Source organism: Hyla sarda, chromosome 1 (assembly GCF_029499605.1).
Source record: "Hyla sarda isolate aHylSar1 chromosome 1, aHylSar1.hap1, whole genome shotgun sequence".
Lineage (NCBI taxonomy): Eukaryota > Metazoa > Chordata > Amphibia > Anura > Hylidae > Hyla > Hyla sarda.
The window spans coordinates 511,657,722-511,675,522 of record NC_079189.1 but is presented as its reverse complement, the minus strand read 5'-3'; the positions used below and the strand labels follow the sequence as shown (position 1 = coordinate 511,675,522).

General features: G+C 43.3%; 1 protein-coding gene across 2 annotated transcripts in view; it reads right to left on the bottom strand.

Annotated features, from left to right (window-relative positions):
* ELL2 (elongation factor for RNA polymerase II 2) overlaps nucleotides 1-17,801 on the bottom strand; it is a 75,096-nt gene that overhangs the window by 15,422 nt on the left and 41,873 nt on the right. For both annotated transcript variants that reach the window (XM_056537659.1, XM_056537665.1), the window contains exons 3-5: nucleotides 5,993-6,114; nucleotides 3,722-3,885; nucleotides 1,970-2,229 (exon numbers count right to left, since the gene is read on the bottom strand). In XM_056537659.1, the coding sequence (XP_056393634.1) occupies nucleotides 1,970-2,229; nucleotides 3,722-3,885; nucleotides 5,993-6,114 (546 nt within the window). The remainder of the gene's footprint in view (nucleotides 1-1,969; nucleotides 2,230-3,721; nucleotides 3,886-5,992; nucleotides 6,115-17,801) is intronic.

Below are 17,801 nucleotides of genomic sequence, written 5' to 3'. Positions count from 1 at the left end.
AATGAAAGCTGAGCTGTGATTGGTTGTGGGCAAAACCAGACGAGTTTTGGTTTCAGGCAGATTGATGAATCTCCCCCAATGTGTATATATATTCGGATTTCTTTCAGTGTAGTCTGCCCATGCTGAGAATGAAGTGTAACGGGATATGGCATGACTCAAACTATGTCATCTGTCTGGAATGAAGCTATAGACCCAAGGCCAAATAATTTTATTTTTCAGGCAAATTCCTTGGGTAAAACATTTAATTTCATCCACAATCCTAAGTAGAGAAAGGTTACATATCAATATCTGAAAACTGACTTCTCTTTTCCTAGAATCCAGTTTACACATTGGGAAAAGGCCCTAACTTTACCTAAATTGACAAGCCCCTCTGAATACCATGCAGTTTGCTTATGTGGTCCATTTACTTAAGGAAAAAAAAAAAAAAAGTTATATAGTCTGACTGATCAAACTCCCAACCAGAGTGCCTGTAGATGTTTTAAAACTACAACTTCCAGCATGCCTGGAAAGCCAAAGGCTGGGAGTTTTAGTTTTGAAACAGCAGGAGGCACACTAGTAGGGAAACACTACTCCAGGCCCATATACCTTAAACAAGCTTGGCATATATGCTGGAAGTATTTCTTTGGTGGAAATACTCTAATATGGTAGTTAATACTCTAATATGGTAGTTAATATAATATTGATAAAGTATCCAGTCAAGTATACATTATATACCAAGGTGTTGGACATTTGGCCAATTTCTACCTATAGTGATTGTCATGAAGCGTTACCTTGGTTCAAAAATGCTAATTCATAATAAACCTTTTGTAGTCAGGTCAAGTAGTGAATCCCGTGTAGTCGCCCTACTGAGTGTCTACAGTGTATCTAGAATTTAATACTGCCTTTAGAAACCATAGGGTTACAGATGTTTGCTCTTCTGGGCACTGAAAACCACATAAGACTGCCCTCTTTCTCAGTACTGCGGGTGTTTGGCTTGCTGGCAGGGAAGAGTACAGGGTTGTACTGTTTCAGAAGCTGCAGAGCACAAAGACTGTCTGTGCCATTTAGCTCCTTTAACCCACTACCATGACTACGTTTAGGTTACAAGGAAGCACAAAAGCCCTGGGGTTTACATCTGGAAATGAAAAAAAGGGGGGGGGGGGAGAAAAGACACTTTTCTTGCCTTCAAAAATTTTACATATATTAAAATGCAAAGGGCTGAAAAGCTGAAGGCATAGCAAGGTGATGATACCAGACATTCCCAAACATATGGCTACTGCACAACTCAAGGTGTAGCACTGCCCAATAAGGGTGTGCATGGATTCTGTAACAAACACTCAGCTTGCTGCTGCTAAATATAGGCCACAGTATGCCAGTTGTGTATGATGAGCTAGCACTGTACAAAAGCAGAAGCCCTGCTTGCTGACATCTGAAGTGTAATGTAACAAAGAACTCCCTTTCCCCTTGTGTAAGTGGTTGCATATTTAACCCTTACAGAAAGAACTAAGATTTACTGTACATATCACATATAAAGTTCTTATCAAGACAGTATAGTCAGCTCTACATACTTTTTAGTGAAAGCACAAGGCTCGGCACTGTTCTTGCAGTGCAAGAGACAGACCCCTCAGTACAAGTGTGAACGGTCTGCCGTAGCTATTATTACTGTCAAGAAAAAAAATAATTCAACACAGAGCAACCTTTAAAGTCAATGGGGCCGTCATGATCTCCCAGAAAATAGATCTGTGACAGCAGTGGGGTCAGCTAGAAATGGAAGCTTGAGGCTAGTGTGACATATGGGCATGCGTTAACTCTTCATGACGAAAATATAAATAAAACCTGGAAGAAATAAGGTTGTGATGGGATACTCTAATATATAAAAATGTTAATCATCCACTGAGCCCAAAGAAACATGTAAAACTTGCATATACCCAGAAGCCTGTGTAGGAGGTACAAGACAATTTCACGTCTACCATCTGACAGCTATTCTCACCTGTGGCAGGATAACACCAAGAGAGTTCTTGTCTTTTTGATTAACACCATCTTTATGTAAACGAGCAAGTATCTCTGGTTTTTTATATGGCTTCAGTGCCAGCAGATGAATCACCCTTTCCCTATACGGCCGCTGTGCAATACTGTTGCTGACATTTGTCTTTCGAATGGTGTTTGCTGGATTAATGGGCGTGGACCTTTTCCTTTCTGGTGCTGTATCTAAAATACTATTTGCTGGTTTACGAATCTGGACCCTCTTCCCTACAAGAAATCGGAAAAACACAAAGTTAAAAAAAAAATCCAAATCAAAAGTCCAGAAGTTGCCAAATCCTGTTACCAGCATAATGGTTACTTTACTTTAATGCCACAGCTTCGATGTGCGCAAGATCAGGTTCTTTCTACACGTGCACAGAGCTTGCAAAACTTTAGTTTGTCAGATTTGAAGAGGTTGTTCCTGTTGGATGTGAACATTCACAGCCAGGATTTGTGCTGGAGGAAGGGCATGGCAGGAGCACTTAAGGTTACTGTGTGTCATGGGCATCTTTCCAGTATCAGATGAAGGACTCATTCAGATCCTATATATTTTTATTCTATAAAATTTATATGGGAAACACTGGTAGATTCTTGACACACTACATATGCCCAATAAGTGGCAAAAAAAATAAAATTTGAAAAATGTTTCCATAAATAAAATGGATCAGAGACCTATTTTTAATCTCATTTGCACAGTCAAGTGTAATGGCCTGTCAGCATTTCAGACTGGGTAAAAACTGGTGTGTTTGAATGAGATAATTCCAATCCTCCCCCAACTCAGGGACTCATTAGGGATATAGGTTGCACTAGATGGACTCTGGTCTTTTTTTAATGAACTATGTTAACACTAAAAGTAACTATGGACATGAGAGCAAATAGTGTGGGCATTAGCCTTGATTTCTTGTACAACCAGTAAGAGTAGGGTCACACATACCGTATTTTGCTACCTATTTGCTGCTGCGTATTTTTCTACCCATTGAAGTGAATGGGTAAAAAATTTTACAGCAGCAAAAATATGGCACGTAGGACCCTACCCTAAAAATCTTGCTAGAGGTGAAGATCCCCGGGGCTCCGGTTCACGTGTAAAAAAGGTGTGTTCGAGCGCTCACTCCTGTAGAATAGCTTGGCTGGGATCGTGGCAGTAAGAAGTAGCCGGACACGGTTAAAGATATAATAACCGGATTTTATTTGTATAGATCACAGATAACGCGTTTCGAGGGGTGGGACCCCCTCTTCATCAGATCAATGATCTGATGAAGAGGGGGTCCCACCCCTCGAAACGCGTTCTGTGATCTATACAAATAAAATCCGGTTATTATATCTTTAACCGTGTCCGGCTACTTCTTACTGCCACGATCCCAGCCAAGCTATTCTACAGGAGTGAGCGCTCGAACACACCTTTTTTACACGTGAACCGGAGCCCCGGGGATCTTCACCTCTTGCATTCTCCAGACGTCCAGGAATCCCAGGACGCCACGGTGTGAGCTGCACCCCCTGATTTCACTATTCCCTTTGCAACGGGATACAAGCGCGATATGGTGTTGTGCCCACTGCACAACACCAGAAGGTGAGCAAGTTTTTTTCACCTCTTTGTCTTTGTTATATCTGAAAACTTTTACGGCACATTGTTGCGCTTCCCTTTTGTGTTTCCAATTTTTTCTGCATATCGAGCATCTAAAAATCTTGCTGCAAGCCTAAAAACCAGGCAATCAATACGTACCTACAAATGGGCCGCCAGGTTTTATAACCTTTGTACTTCGGCTTCGAGTTTCCTCTTCTGCCTGGGTCATGCGGTCTCTTGTAAGCTGGTAGGAGTCATTAGTGGCACATACTGTTATTTTATCTTGGATGAATCCCAGACAATTCAATTTTGATACACCAGTGCTGAAAGAGGAAAAAAAATGTAAGGATCAATCGACCTAATGGGGGAAATAAAAGGGTTAAGAAAAATACCTATTCACCATAGAGTTAGATCCAGACATGCACCTACACACTTGGAGACTTGTCTATTAGTAAATGGTGGGCACTACACTATTAATGTTCTCTGCAGCATATTGTATAGCCGAGTAGTCATTGCTAGTGGTACATACTATGTTTCAAGCCAGAATTGTGCTTAGGACAAGAGTAAGCTACATTTTGAGAGGATTGGGTGGAAAACAAATGAATTCAAATAAACTGGTTACAGAACGTTAAACAGATTTGTAGATTACTTCTATTTAAAAATCTTAAACCTTCCAGTACTTAATAGCTGCTGTATGCTTCAGAGGAAGTTTTGTAGTTCTTTCCAGTCTGAACACCGTGCTCTTCTGCTGCCCTTGTCTGTATCAGGAACTGTCCAGTGTAGGAGCACATCTCCATAGCAAAAGTCTCCTGCTCTGGACAGTTCCTGAGACAGACAGACATGTGTCAGCAGAGAGCACTGTGGTCAGACTGGAAAGAACTACACAACTTCCTCTGGAGCATACAGCAGCTAAATAACTTTCTGGCACCAGTTGATTTGTAAAACATTTTATTCCTCCAGAGTACACATTTAATGTTGTATGAGAAATTACCCATATAAACTTAGGTGCACGCTAGCAACCATGTGTAATAAGACATGTAACCTTGTCTAAACTCGCATCAATACAGTAATGACGCAATGTGGAAACTGCAATCAGCCAGGAAAGCAGTACTGCAAGGTCAGATGAATGGCTATCCACGTAATATAAGGAGAGTTTGCATTTGCATCACCAGATTGGGAGCAGCTCTACTCTACTCAGAGGAGGCCCCAAGCCTGGGACCAAGCTTCCTCTAGAGCAGTATTTCCCAACCAGTATGTCTCCATGTGTTGAAAAACTACAACTCCCAGCATGCCTGGATAGCCAAATGCTGTCCAGGCATGCTGGTCCTTGTAGTTTTGCAACATCTGGAGGCACTCTGGTTTGGAAACAATGCTCTAGAGAAGGGTTTCAAAACCAGTGTGCCTGCAGCAGTTACAAAACTACAATTTCCAGCATGCCTAAACAGCCTTCCTTCTGTACAGGCATGCTGGAAGTTTTACAACAGCTGGAGGTACACTGGTTGAAACAATGCTCTAGTGCATCCAGTATTAAACTATGACAAATCCTTAAAGGGTAGCTCCCACCATCATGTTTTTTTTTCTGTCCCTGCCTATTGCTCTTTTATCCCTAACCCCCTCCCTACCTTTATTTTTTTATTTTTTTTATTTATTTATTTTTTTTTTTACTATTTTAAAAATGGCATCTAGTCTGCCTGGTAGTGTGCTCACTACCAGGCAGACTTCCCCAGCAGGCATCACGTCACACGGGGGGGGGGGAAGCCCAACTTCCGCCCTTAGTTCTAACAGGGTGCCTCCAGCTGTTTCACCACTACAACTCCCAGCATGCCGACACCTATTGGCTGTCAGGGCATGCTGGGAGTTGTAGTGGTAAAACAACTGGAGGCACCCAGAACAGGAGCTTCATGGGGGAAGGAGTGAGCAGGGAGCCAATGCGGGAGGGACGGGTACGGGCGAGCCTCTTCCTGCCGCTTGGTGAGTAACACTCAAACACCCCTCCCCCCGCACCTTGGAGCAGCGCCGCCCATCTCCCCCCCCCCCCCCCCCCGTACCTTGCAGCAGCCCCCCCCCCCGCACCTTGCAGCAGGGCCGTCGGCGAGTGCGGGAAGCCGATGCGCAGCCCTGGCTGTTACTGCGCCTGCGCAAAATTTCGACTGATTCCCTGCCGGAATCAGTCGGAATTTTGCAGTGACGTCACTCCGCACTGCATTCGGCCACTAGGAGGGCGCCCTTTAGTGGCCGAATTTCAAATTGCTTTTAAAAGGTTTTAAAAGCATTTTTTTAAATAAAAGTATAAGTACTACAACATCTCAAAAATAATTTTTCATGACAGTGCCCATTTAAGTTTGACTGAATATAGTCACTGAGACCTCAATGTAACTCAACCCTTGGCCCAAAAAAAAAAAAAAAAAAAAAAAATACATTTTGAATTACCTTGACACTGTTTGCTGGATACAATCAAAGCTGCCTTGGGGGTTATCTTTTCCTACATTCGATAGATAGAAATTAAAGTTGTGCATTTCATTGAGGCAGTCTGATTTTGGAATCTTGATGTTCTAAAAAAATTTAAAAATAAAATGAAAGATATAAAAAGTCTTACTCATATCCAGAAAAGAGCTTTAGTATGACAGCAGTTATACGTTGGCAATTATAGAAACCATTTCATGTATTACAGAGAATCTGTGGTCACGGGTGGGAGATTACTTCGTGGAATCTCTGGTGGCTCACATACCTGTTTAGAGTACGTTCACATGTGCGTATTTTTTTCTGCAGTTCTGCTGCAGATTTGGTCCAGTTACTTCAGATGGGTGTGGACAGCATCTGATTGAGTAGCTAGACTGTTAGATGGGCTACTGAGAGGAATATCTCTGGAATTGTGTGAGGGGAGGGTGGGGTTTTATAGGTATGGTCAGCACCCCCCCCCCCCCTTCCCCAGTAACTCGGTGTTTGGATCTTAAAGGGGTTCTCCCTTGTTTATACTGTTTTTTGTTATTATGTTTGTGTGTTATGTGTGTATAAGTATGTATTTTTTTATGTGTGTTGTGATTATGCATATATATTTTCTTACTTTTTGTGAAGATCCGGAAGCTGGCCCCTTTTTCTTCCAGTGGCTTGCTGTGTAACCTCGGCCTCCGCCATGTTGTGTTCGGTAAGTGGGATGTCGGGGGGTGTGTTCTTGCTTCTGTCCTTCCTATCTTCCGACGTCCGAGGCGAATCTTTTCTTCCTGTTTCTTCCGTGGCTCAGCGACGAATCTGAGGCCTCTTCCGGCGCAGGTAGTTTTTTTTACCAATAAAGTTTTTTTTGTCTAATTGACAAACTGTCTACGCATGCATGAGTACGCAAGTGCTACGATAACAGCGTAGCGTACGTTAGGTCTACGCTAATAGCGTAGCTTCCCGCAAGCGCAGAGTTTGTCAATTAGACAGAAAAAACTTTAGTGGTAAAAAAAAAAAAAAAACTACCTGCGCATGCGCCGGAAGAGGCCGCAGATTCGTCGCTGAGCCATGGAAGAAACAGGAAGAAAAGATTCGCCTCGGACGTCAGAAGCAAGAACACACACCCCGACATCCCACTTACTGAACACGACATGGCGGGGGCCGAGGTACACAGCAAGCCACTGGAAGAAAAAGGGGCCAGCTTCCGGATCTTCACAAAAGGTAAGAAAATACATATATACATAATCACAACACACAACCATAATAACAAAAAACAGTATAAGCAAGGGAGAACCCCTTTAATGGGGGAGATTTATCAAAACCTGTCAGAGGAAAAGTTGCACATAGCAAACAATCAGATCACTTCTTTCACTTTGCAGAAACCTTGTTAGAAATGAAAGAAGCGATCTGATTGGTTGCTATGGGCAACTCAGCAACTTTTCCTCTGGACAGGTTTTGATAAGTCTCCCCCAATATCACTAGTATGTCAAGAGTTATTGAAGTGAAAATGATCAGCTGATCAATGATTAAAAGAATAAAAAAAAACTTTCTGAAACACCCAAGTGTGACAGTGCCTCAGGATTTGCACACAGAAGCAAACACGTACTGGGAAGTACAGTTATGCAACTATTGAGGTAAATGGTCTAATCAGATTCTTACACAAGCTCCAGCATTCGTCAATATTACCTAGGAAAAAATTAACTTCCATAGCAAAGTAGCTGAAACAGCTGGAGAGATTCAGGACAACAATACCGTGCTGAAAACCATCTGTGGTGCTTTGCAGTAAAACATTTGCACTGTAGCATGTCCTACCTACAGAGTCTATGGAAATCTACTTAGGGTGTAATCATACATTCAGTATCCTGCACATATTTCATTGTAAAAAAAAAAAAAAAAACTGAACACAGCTTCAAAATATGCACAGGATTCTGTATGTGTAAATAGTCCCTTAGGGCAGGGTCACACTTCGTGCATCTGCAGTGGGTTTTGCCAGTGGATTTTTACCAAGCAAAAAAACCAGCAGAATTTTTAGCTGCAGGAAACCTGCTTTGGATGCGCCACGTGACCCTACCCTAAAGAATATTTTCACATTTATATGCCCCCTCACAAGGATAGGCCATCAGTCACAAAGTTCCTGAAAATTCCTAAGTTGCCAATTTCCCCCACTGTATGACAATGAGTAAAGTCTTCGGCAAGACATGTTAGGTAAATCTGCAGCAGGCTTTTATGCTTTATTAAAAAGTAGTTACAGATCTCCATGGTTTTTCCCCATACAATGCCAACTCACCACTAGTATTCCTGCAGTGTCATCCGTTTCTTCCTAGCTGCATCCATACATTTAAATTACTGCAGTGACCCCACCTCAGACCACTAGAAAATTATATGGCTTTATGTGTAACAGGAAGTGGTCTGTCCCTATGAGATACAGGATGACCTCCTCACCTACAAGATTGTTACTGGCTGCACTTAGGACTGTGCAAGTGTAGTAGTGAGATTATGCTCCCTCTGTAAAGCCAGTGGCATCATGTAGTCTGCATTAGGAGAACCATATCAGAAAAGAAATGGGAATCAGGATGGCAGACTTCCCGTGCATGCCACATCAACTAAAATAGGTATACACAAGCCATATATACCCAGACCTCTACATTATTAGTTAACCCCTTAACGACAATGGACATAAATGTAAGTCATTATGCAGTGGGACTTAACTGGTAGGAGGTGAAGTATCTCTGTAGAGAGTGCACGGCTTATTTAATCTTGTTCTTGTATATGATGTAGCTTTTTCTGTTTTCACATCTCCAGTGTAACTACTTCCAATTTATGGCCTCCTTTTGCATTCATTTTATTAGTGAGAGTTATACATCTAGTACTAAATCTGGTCTGGAGCCTCTGAACACATTGGGGGAGATTTATCAAAACCTGTTCAGAGAAATTGGTTGCCGAGTTGCCCATAGCAACCAACAAATTTTTTTTTTTTAAAGCCCGAAAACTGAAAAAAGTGATCTGATTGGTTGCTATGGGCAACTCAGCAGTTTTTCCTCTGGACAGGTTTTGATAAATCTCCCCCTTTGTGACTACTATTTAGAGTTTACCCCCTCCATTTTTTGTGCATGTATACCTGCTCTGCCATCTTTCTCTGCTATCTGATTTTTTTTTTTATTGTATCTGTATGTTTATTAAAGATTGTTTTACTAAATTATTCATGTTATCTTGTGGCCTTGTTTTTTGTGTATGCACCATGACATACATTTAAGTCATGTACAACGGCAGGTCCCGGCTGCTGTTAGCAGCCAGGGACCCGCCGGTAATGGCGGACATCAGTGATTGCGCTGGTGTCCACCATTAACCCCTGAGATGCTGTGATCAATACAGATCATGGCATCACAGGCATTTAAAATGGATGATCGAGCAGAAAATCGCCAATACTACTGAGCAGTGCAATGCCTATGCATAGCACTGTTCAGTATATGCAATCTAATGATTGCTGGAAAAAAAAATTAAGTGAAAAAGCCCCTCCCTACCTCAAAAAAAAAAAAAAAAAGTGGTGCTTTTGTCATTTTTTTCACAAAAAATAAAAAAGATTAAAAAGTGAAATAAAGCAAACGTGGTATAAAAAAAAAATACAGATCACAGGGCAAAAAGTGAGCCCTTAACCCCTTAAGGACCAGGCCAATTTCCACTGTAGGACCAGAGAGTTTTTTGCACATCTGACCACTTTCACTTTAAGCATTAATAACTCTGGGAAGTGGTACATTTTTGTTGATACTTGCATCATTTCATGGTGAAAAATTCCAAAATTTGATGAAAAAATTTAGCATTTTTCTAACTTTGAAGCCCTCTGCTTGTAAGGAAAATGAATATTCCAAATAAATTATATCTTGATTCACATATACAATATGTCTACTTTATATTTGCATCATAAAGTTGACAAGTTTTTACTTTTGGAAGACAGAGGGCTTCAAAGTTCAGCAGCAAATTTCTAATTTTTCACAAAAATTTCTAAAGTGGAATTTTTCAGGGACCAGTTCAGTTTTGAAGCGGATTTGAAGGGCCTTATTAGAAATACCCCACAAATGACCCCATTATAAAAACTGCACCCCTCAAAGTATTCAAAAGGACAGTCAGTAAGTGTGTTAACCCTTTAGGTGTTTCACAGGAATTGCAGCAAAGTGAAGGAGAAAATTCAAAATCTTACATTTTTACACTCGCATGTTCTTGTAAACCCAGTTTTTGAATTTTTTTACAAGGGGTAAAAGGAGAGAAATCTTCCTAAAATTTGTAACCCAATTTCACTCGAGTAAGGAAATACCTCATATGTGTATGTCAAGTGTTCGGCGAGTGCAGTAGAGGGCTCAGAAGGGAAGGAGCGACAGTGGGATTTTGGAGAGTGAGTTTTTCCTGAAATGGTTCTTGGGGGGGAATGTCCCATTTAGGAAGCCCCTTTGATGTCAGGACAGCAAAAAAAAAAAAAACCCACATGGCATTCTATTTTGGAAACTACACCCCTCAAGGAACGTAACGTAAGGGTCCGCTGAGCCTTAACACGCCACAGGTGTTTGACGACTTTTCGTTAAAGTTGGATGTGTAAATGAAAAAAAAACATTTTTTCACTAAAATGCTGGTTTCCCACCAAATTTTAAATTTTTACAAGGGGTAATAGGAGAAAATGCCCCCCCAAATTTGTAACCCCATCTCTTCTGAGTATGAAAATACCCCATGTGTGGGCGTCAAGTGCACTGCAGGCGCACTACAATGCTCAGAAGAGAAGGAGTCACATTTGGCTTTTGGAAAGCACATTTTGCTGAAATGGATTTTGGGGGGCATGTCCCATTTAGGAAGCCCCTATGGTGCCAGAACAGCAAAAAATAAAAAATTATAAAAAAAAAAAAACACATGGCCTACTATTTTGGAAACTAGACCCCTCCAGGAACGTAACAAGGGGTCCGCTGAGCCATAACACCCCACAGATGTTTGACGAAATTTCGTTAAAGTTGGATGTGTAAATTTATTTATTTTTTCTCACCAAAATGCTGGGTTTCCACCAAATTTTACATTTTTACAAGGGGTAATAGGAGAAAATGCCCCCCAAAATTTGTAACCCCATCTCTTCTGAGTATGAAAATACCCCATGTGTGGGCGTCAAGTGCACTGCGGGCGAACTACAATACTCAGAAGAGAAGGAGTCACATTTGGCTTTTGGAAAGCACATTTTGCTGAAATGGATTTTGGGGGGCATGTCCCATTTAGGAAGCCCCTATGGTGCCAGAACAGCAAAAATAAAAAAAAACACATGGCATACTATTTCGGAAACTACATCCCTCGAGGAACATAAGGGGTACAGTGAGTCTTAACACCCCACAGGTGTTTGATAAATATTCATGAAGTGGTATGTGAAAATGAAAAATTTGATTTTTTTTACACTAAAATGCTGGGGTTACCCCAAATTTTTCATTTTCACAAGGGGTAAAAGGAGAAAATGGTCATTGTAAATGTGTAAATACAAGTCTGGGCGTAAACAGCATGCCCACCGGTCTCAGAGGAGCAGGTCGCATTCAGGGGCCTTGAGCTTCTGCGTTGTGGCCTATGGAGCCAGAACAGTGGGACCCCCCCCCCCTCAAGGGGCATTACATGGGGTAAATAACTGGGGTACACTAACTAAAATGGGGTACAGTGGGACATAAAATTACAAAACAGGTTATGTTCCCAGAATGATGACCCAGAGCATAGCCAAAACTAAAAAATATGCCCACCCCAAACCCTATGCTCTGAATCATCATTCTAAGAATGTGACGTGTGTGGCTGTCCTTAACCTATTGCCTCAAATGCGCACCCCGCTCAGGTGGAGAGAGCGCTGCGCATTTGAGGCAACAAAAAAAGTCCCCGATGATAGTGACTCCGTGACCCATGACCCAGAGGAAAAAAAAAATACCCCCAGAGGTCTTCGTTTTTTTTAGATGAGTTTTTTTGGGCAATTTAGTGGTTTATGGGGTTAAAATTTGGAATGTACTCTGGACTTGGTACATTGGGGTCAAATTATGGAAAATTAAAATGAAGAGGGAACATTTAATACTGCATGGAAGTGCGATACTCCCTGAAGACAGTTTTTAATGCAGAGGCCCAGATGATCAGGGCAAGTGTCACATTGAGTGGTGGTATCCTTCCGTATCCCCCTCCTGTGACACACTGCATTTTTCCTGGGATCGTCCCTTCTTTCCAGTGTGGGGGACCTCACCTGGAAAGTGTTGGCCTGGGATGATCCTGGCACCTATTACTTCAGTTCCTTGGGAAGTCCGGCCTGCTCTTTCCCGGTCGCCAAAGATCAGGACCTTTAGGACTTCTTGGAACTGGAGGAATGTCCCTGTGTTGCCAGCGTACTGGGACAGTACAAAAGCGTTGTACATGGCAACCTGTACCAAGTAGACCGCAACTTTTTTGTACCATACCCGTGTTTTCCGCATGGCCATGTATGGCTTGAGGACTTAATCAGAGAGATCAACTCCCCCCATATACCGATTGTAGTCCAGAATACAATCGGGCTTGAGGACCGGTGTTGTGGTACCTCGCACAGGGACAGGTGAGCTGCAGTTACCATGAATAGTGGTCAGCATAAGGACATCCCTCTTATCCTTATACTTGACCAGCAACAGGTTTTCATTGGTAAGGGCACGGGACTCTACTCCCTTGGGCATAGGTGTCTATGCAGAAAATTTAGAGGGAGGCCTCTCTGGTTTTTCCCGCACGGTCCCACAAGCGGACGTGGATCTGGCGGCAAGGGATGTGAAGAGAGGGATGCTGGTATAAAAGTTGTCCACGTGGTAACCCTTATCCAGCAATGGGTGCACAAGCTCCCAAACGATTTTCCCGCTAACACCCAGAGTGGGGGAACAATCTGGGGGTTCAATATGGGAAACTCGTCCCTCATACACTCTAAACTTGAGAGTGTACCCGGAGGTACTCAAAAGTTTAGAGCTTCACGCCATACCACGCCCGCTTCGAGGGAATATACTGGCAGAAGATGAGTCTCCCCTTAAAACTGATAAGAGACTCATCGACCGAGAGCTCCCTGAGGGGTACGTAGGCCTCCAAAAATTTGGCCCCAAAGTGATCGATGATCGGCCTCACTTTGTAAAGCCGGTCATAAGTGGGATCACCTTGGGGTGGACATGCCTCATCTGCATAATGGATGCATTGCCGATTGGCCTCGAACCGCCTCCGTGCCATGACCATACCTTAAAGCGGGGTCTGGTAGAAGATGTCCCTGCTCCAGTACTGCCTGACACTGTTTTTTGACCAGGCCCATATGCAGCAAGAGGCCCCAAAATGTCCTCATTTCTGCTGCATCAATGGCGTACCATTCATTGGGCCTGGTCAAAACAGAATCAGGGTGGTGGTGGGCGATGAACTGCCTGGCGTACAGATTCGTCTGCTCCACCATGTGATTGACAAAACGGTCACTGAAAAAATAACTGAAATAGTCAATTTCAGTGAATCCAGAATGGTCAATTCGGATTCCGGAGTCGCCAACAAACTCCGGAACCCGTGGCTGATAACCCTCTGGGGGGTCTCCAGACAGGTTCAACGGAAGGGGGCTCCGGTAAACTTGTCTGGGGGGGGGGGTCGGACTCCTAGTACGAGCGGCATGACCAGTCGCAGTAGTGCCGGCCACTATCATGGGGGTGCGTGGCCTCGCCTGGCGGCATCTCTGCCGCCGTACGGGGGACTCATCAGTACTAGATGAGGAGGACGATGAAGAACACAGGAATGTAGGATCTTCATCGTCCTCACTGACAGATTCGGAGTCTGAGGCAAGAATAGCGCATGCCTCCGCTGCCGAAAATGCCTGGCGAGCCATCGCCTTTTTTCTACGGTGGTGGGGTTGGTGGCAGGGGTGGTGGGTGTGTGTGTGTGGGGGGGTGAGTACGTAGTGTATGTGATTGGTGTAACTAACTGTATGGGGGGGGGGGGGGGGTAAGCGCTGTGACCAAAAAAATGCCATCACTCTACCGTAAAATGTATGGCACAACCAAAAAAATACTATTTGTGTGGGGAAATTAAAAAGAAAACCGCAATTTTGCTAATTTTGGATGGTTTTGTTTTCACGCCGTACAAGTTACAGTAAAAATGACGTGTTCTTTATTCTTTGGGTCAATACGATTGAAATGATACCCATGATAACCTTTCTATTCGGGTGTGTTCACATAATTCCACATAATTCCGTGAGTAAAATTCCGCACAGTGAACGTTCGCATCTTTGAATGGGTCTTCCGCGAAGGTTATAAAAAAAAAAAAAAAAAAAAAAAAAAAGCAGCTATTTTGGACTTTTTTTTACGTTCATGCTGTTCACTGTACGGTATCATGAACATTTTATTTTAATAGTTCAGATATTTACGCATGCTGCGATACCAAATATGTATATAAAAATCTATATATTATATATCTATATCTTTTTTTTTCCACACTAATAGTCCCCATGGGGGACTATTTATAGCAATCATTTGATTGCCAATACTGTTTAGTGCTATGCATAGGACATAGCACTGATCAGTATTATCGGTCACCTTCTGCTCTGGTCTGCTTGATCGCAGACCAGAGGAGAAGACCTGTGGAAGGCAGCAGAGGCAGGTGAGGTGACCTCAGTCTGCCATTCTGGATGATCGGATCCGATCATCCATTTTAGTGACCACAATGCTGCAGATGCCGTGATCTATATTGATCACAGAATCTGAGGGGTTAATGGCGGATATCCGCGCGATAGCGGTTGTCCACCATTACCGGCGGATCCCTGGCTGCTTTCAGCAACTGGGACCTGCCGTGCATGACCCGAGCATTGCTCTGATGCTCGCGGGTGTGCATTGGACGTAAATGTATGTCCTGGTGTGTTAAGTACCAGCTCACCAGGATGTACATTTACGCCCGGCGTCGTTAAAGGGTTAAAAAAGTTATGTACACAGAACAGGAAGTGTCAGGCTAGTGAGGCTCGGTGGAAAGTACACTACAATTTTTCAGGCTTTTTAAAAATAAAAACAAAAACATTCAGCTTAGAGACGAGGACCTTTACAAGAAAGTTGTGACAGGCTGCAATATGTGAGGGAATCTAGCAAAGTATTTAATTCATCTACAGTACCTCCTGTAGGGCAAATAAGCATGTCACACAGCACCTCCTGACATCTACTCAAATAATGTATCTTTGCAACTGTACCTTACACTGGTTTAAAGGATAACTATTCAATTGGTGAAGGATACATATATTATAAGATAACTGTGGTTGTGAAAGGGAATCTTCATAAAGGAATATGTAACTTTAAAATTACCTTTAAGTATTTTTTCACTAAATATATATTTTATCGGTTATAAAGAGTAAAACAATGGAAGCGCTGGTCTATGACTGTAATTCCGTATTTGCATTTGTATTTAAGTAGCTCCAATTATTTGCTCTAATTACTTTTGTTAAGATTTTTAAACTAGAGCAACTGATTTTCCCCCTGCTGGGAGACTGGCTGCAGCAACATTCCTGTTAATCCTCCCACCCACCCCCTAAGAAGAAAAAAATAAAAATCAGCCCATCTGCAAAAGGGAATCGAAAGGAAGAGACACCCACCCACAAACAGGTGCTCTGCCCAGAAAGCATAACGTAAGGCAGAGGCCAACTCTTAGGTGAAAAGTATTGGGGACAGGCAAAACCGGCTGTGGCCGCCTCACAAGGGAATCATACAAAATGCACCTAAACCGCTATCAGCCCGACAACCACACAAATGCTTTCCAAGAAGAGAAGAACAGTAGTTTTAGTTTCATTAGAAACTCATATCAGAACAGCATAAAGGAAACTGTGTGGTAATGTGGTAATACATGCATGGAGTTATGATGGGGTTTTACACTTTTTATTGTAACAATGAAACCAGATGCATCATCCCAACAAGTGACGGTCTTCTCTGTAACAGCTTGTGGCCCATTGTACAATGCTCACTAGACAAATCGCTACTCTTTGGGGGAGGACACTTTTCTTCTAGAAACTGTACCATTCTTGCCCATAGGCGGTGTCTGGTTATAGAGAAAAGCCACAATGAAGTGCTGCAAAGCCAGGACAGCACACCAGACAAGAGGCACAAATGTTGAAAAAAATAAAAGCCGACACTATTCTACAACAACTTTTAAGCTAACCCGGTCATTACAGGCGTTCTACAGTGACGGGACATTGTGTCGGAAAAATTACTGCATAACGCCCGTAATGAATTACGGGCATATACGGGAGCAAATGGGCAGTTACAAAACCCCTGACGGCCGTGACTAAATTACATTGCAGCCTATGGGGTTTTGTAACTGCCGGGTTTCGCCGATATAGTGACGGAACTTGTGACTGAAGTTCCTAAACTGAACTATTTCATAGTGTGAAAGAGGCCTTAGATTCTTTTGTAGGGCTGGGTTTTTTTTGCACTTTATAAATCACTAACCCCTGCAAAAATGCTTAAAGCAACAGGGTTATGGTTCTAAAATGCTCCAAGTGAAAAGTGGCAGAAAAAGATGCACAGAAACAGGCTGCAACAGTTTATACAGCAAATTTAGACAAGGGGGAAAAAAACTGATTTGTAAATTACTTCTATTAAAAATCTTAATCCTTCCAGTGCGTATTAGCTGCTGAAGACTACAGAGTAAATTATTTTCTTATTGGAACACAGAGCTCTCTGCTGACATCATGACCACAGTGCTCTCTGCTGACATCTGTCCAGAGTAGGAGAAAATCCCCATAGCAAAAATATGCTGCTCTGGACAGTTCCTAAAATGGACAGAGATGTCAGCAGAGAGCACTGTGGTCATGATGTCAGCAGAGAGCACTGTGGTCATGATGTCAGCAGAGAGCACTGTGGTCATGATGTCAGCAGAGAGCACTGTGGTCATGATGTCAGCAGAGAGCACTGTGGTCATGATGTCAGCAGAGAGCACTGTGGTCATGATGTCAGCAGAGAGCACTGTGGTCATGATGTCAGCAGAGAGCACTGTGGTCATGATGTCAGCAGAGAGCACTGTGGTCATGATGTCAGCAGAGAGCACTGTGGTCTTGATGTCAGCAGAGAGCACTGTGGTCTTGATGTCAGCAGAGAGCACTGTGGTCCAAAAACAAAAAGTATTTCCTCTGTAGTATTCAGCAGCTAATAACTTCTGGAAGGATTAAGATTTTTTAATAGAAGTAATTTACAAATCTGTTTGACTTTCTGGCACCAGTTGATTTAAAAAATAAAAATAAAAAAAATATGAAAATTTCCACCGGAGTACTCCTATAACTCCTTGGGGACGGAGGGCCCTCTGCATTTCCGATCACCGCCACTCGCCGGGCAGTGCTCGGACTGGGATGACTGCTGATATCCATCAGCAAGCATACTGTGGCAATGCCTAGGGGGGGGGGGGGGCCTGAGACCCCCTCCATGTCAGCCATCGTGGCAAATAGTTGGTCAATTCAGACCAGCGATTTGCCCGCGATCCGGGCTAATCGGGTCACTGGTGACCCGATTGCCTGGAAAATAAGAATGATCGGAGCTGTCAGAGACCGCTCTGACCCTCTTAAAGGATAGGAGCGAGGTGGCAGTGTTGCCTCCCCCTCCTAACCCCTGCCATTGGTCGGTCAGGCTGACCACCAATGGCAGGAGGGGGGCGGGGTCAGAGTTCATTTCCCCCGCTCTGCCCACCGATCGGAAGTCGGGGCAGAGCGGGGGGGGAACACTGGCGGCGAGGGGGGAGCATGGCCCAACTTACCTGGACCGGCAGCATCCCGGAGCAGCGGCCAGAAAGTGCAGCGGAGAAGGCTGCAGTGAAG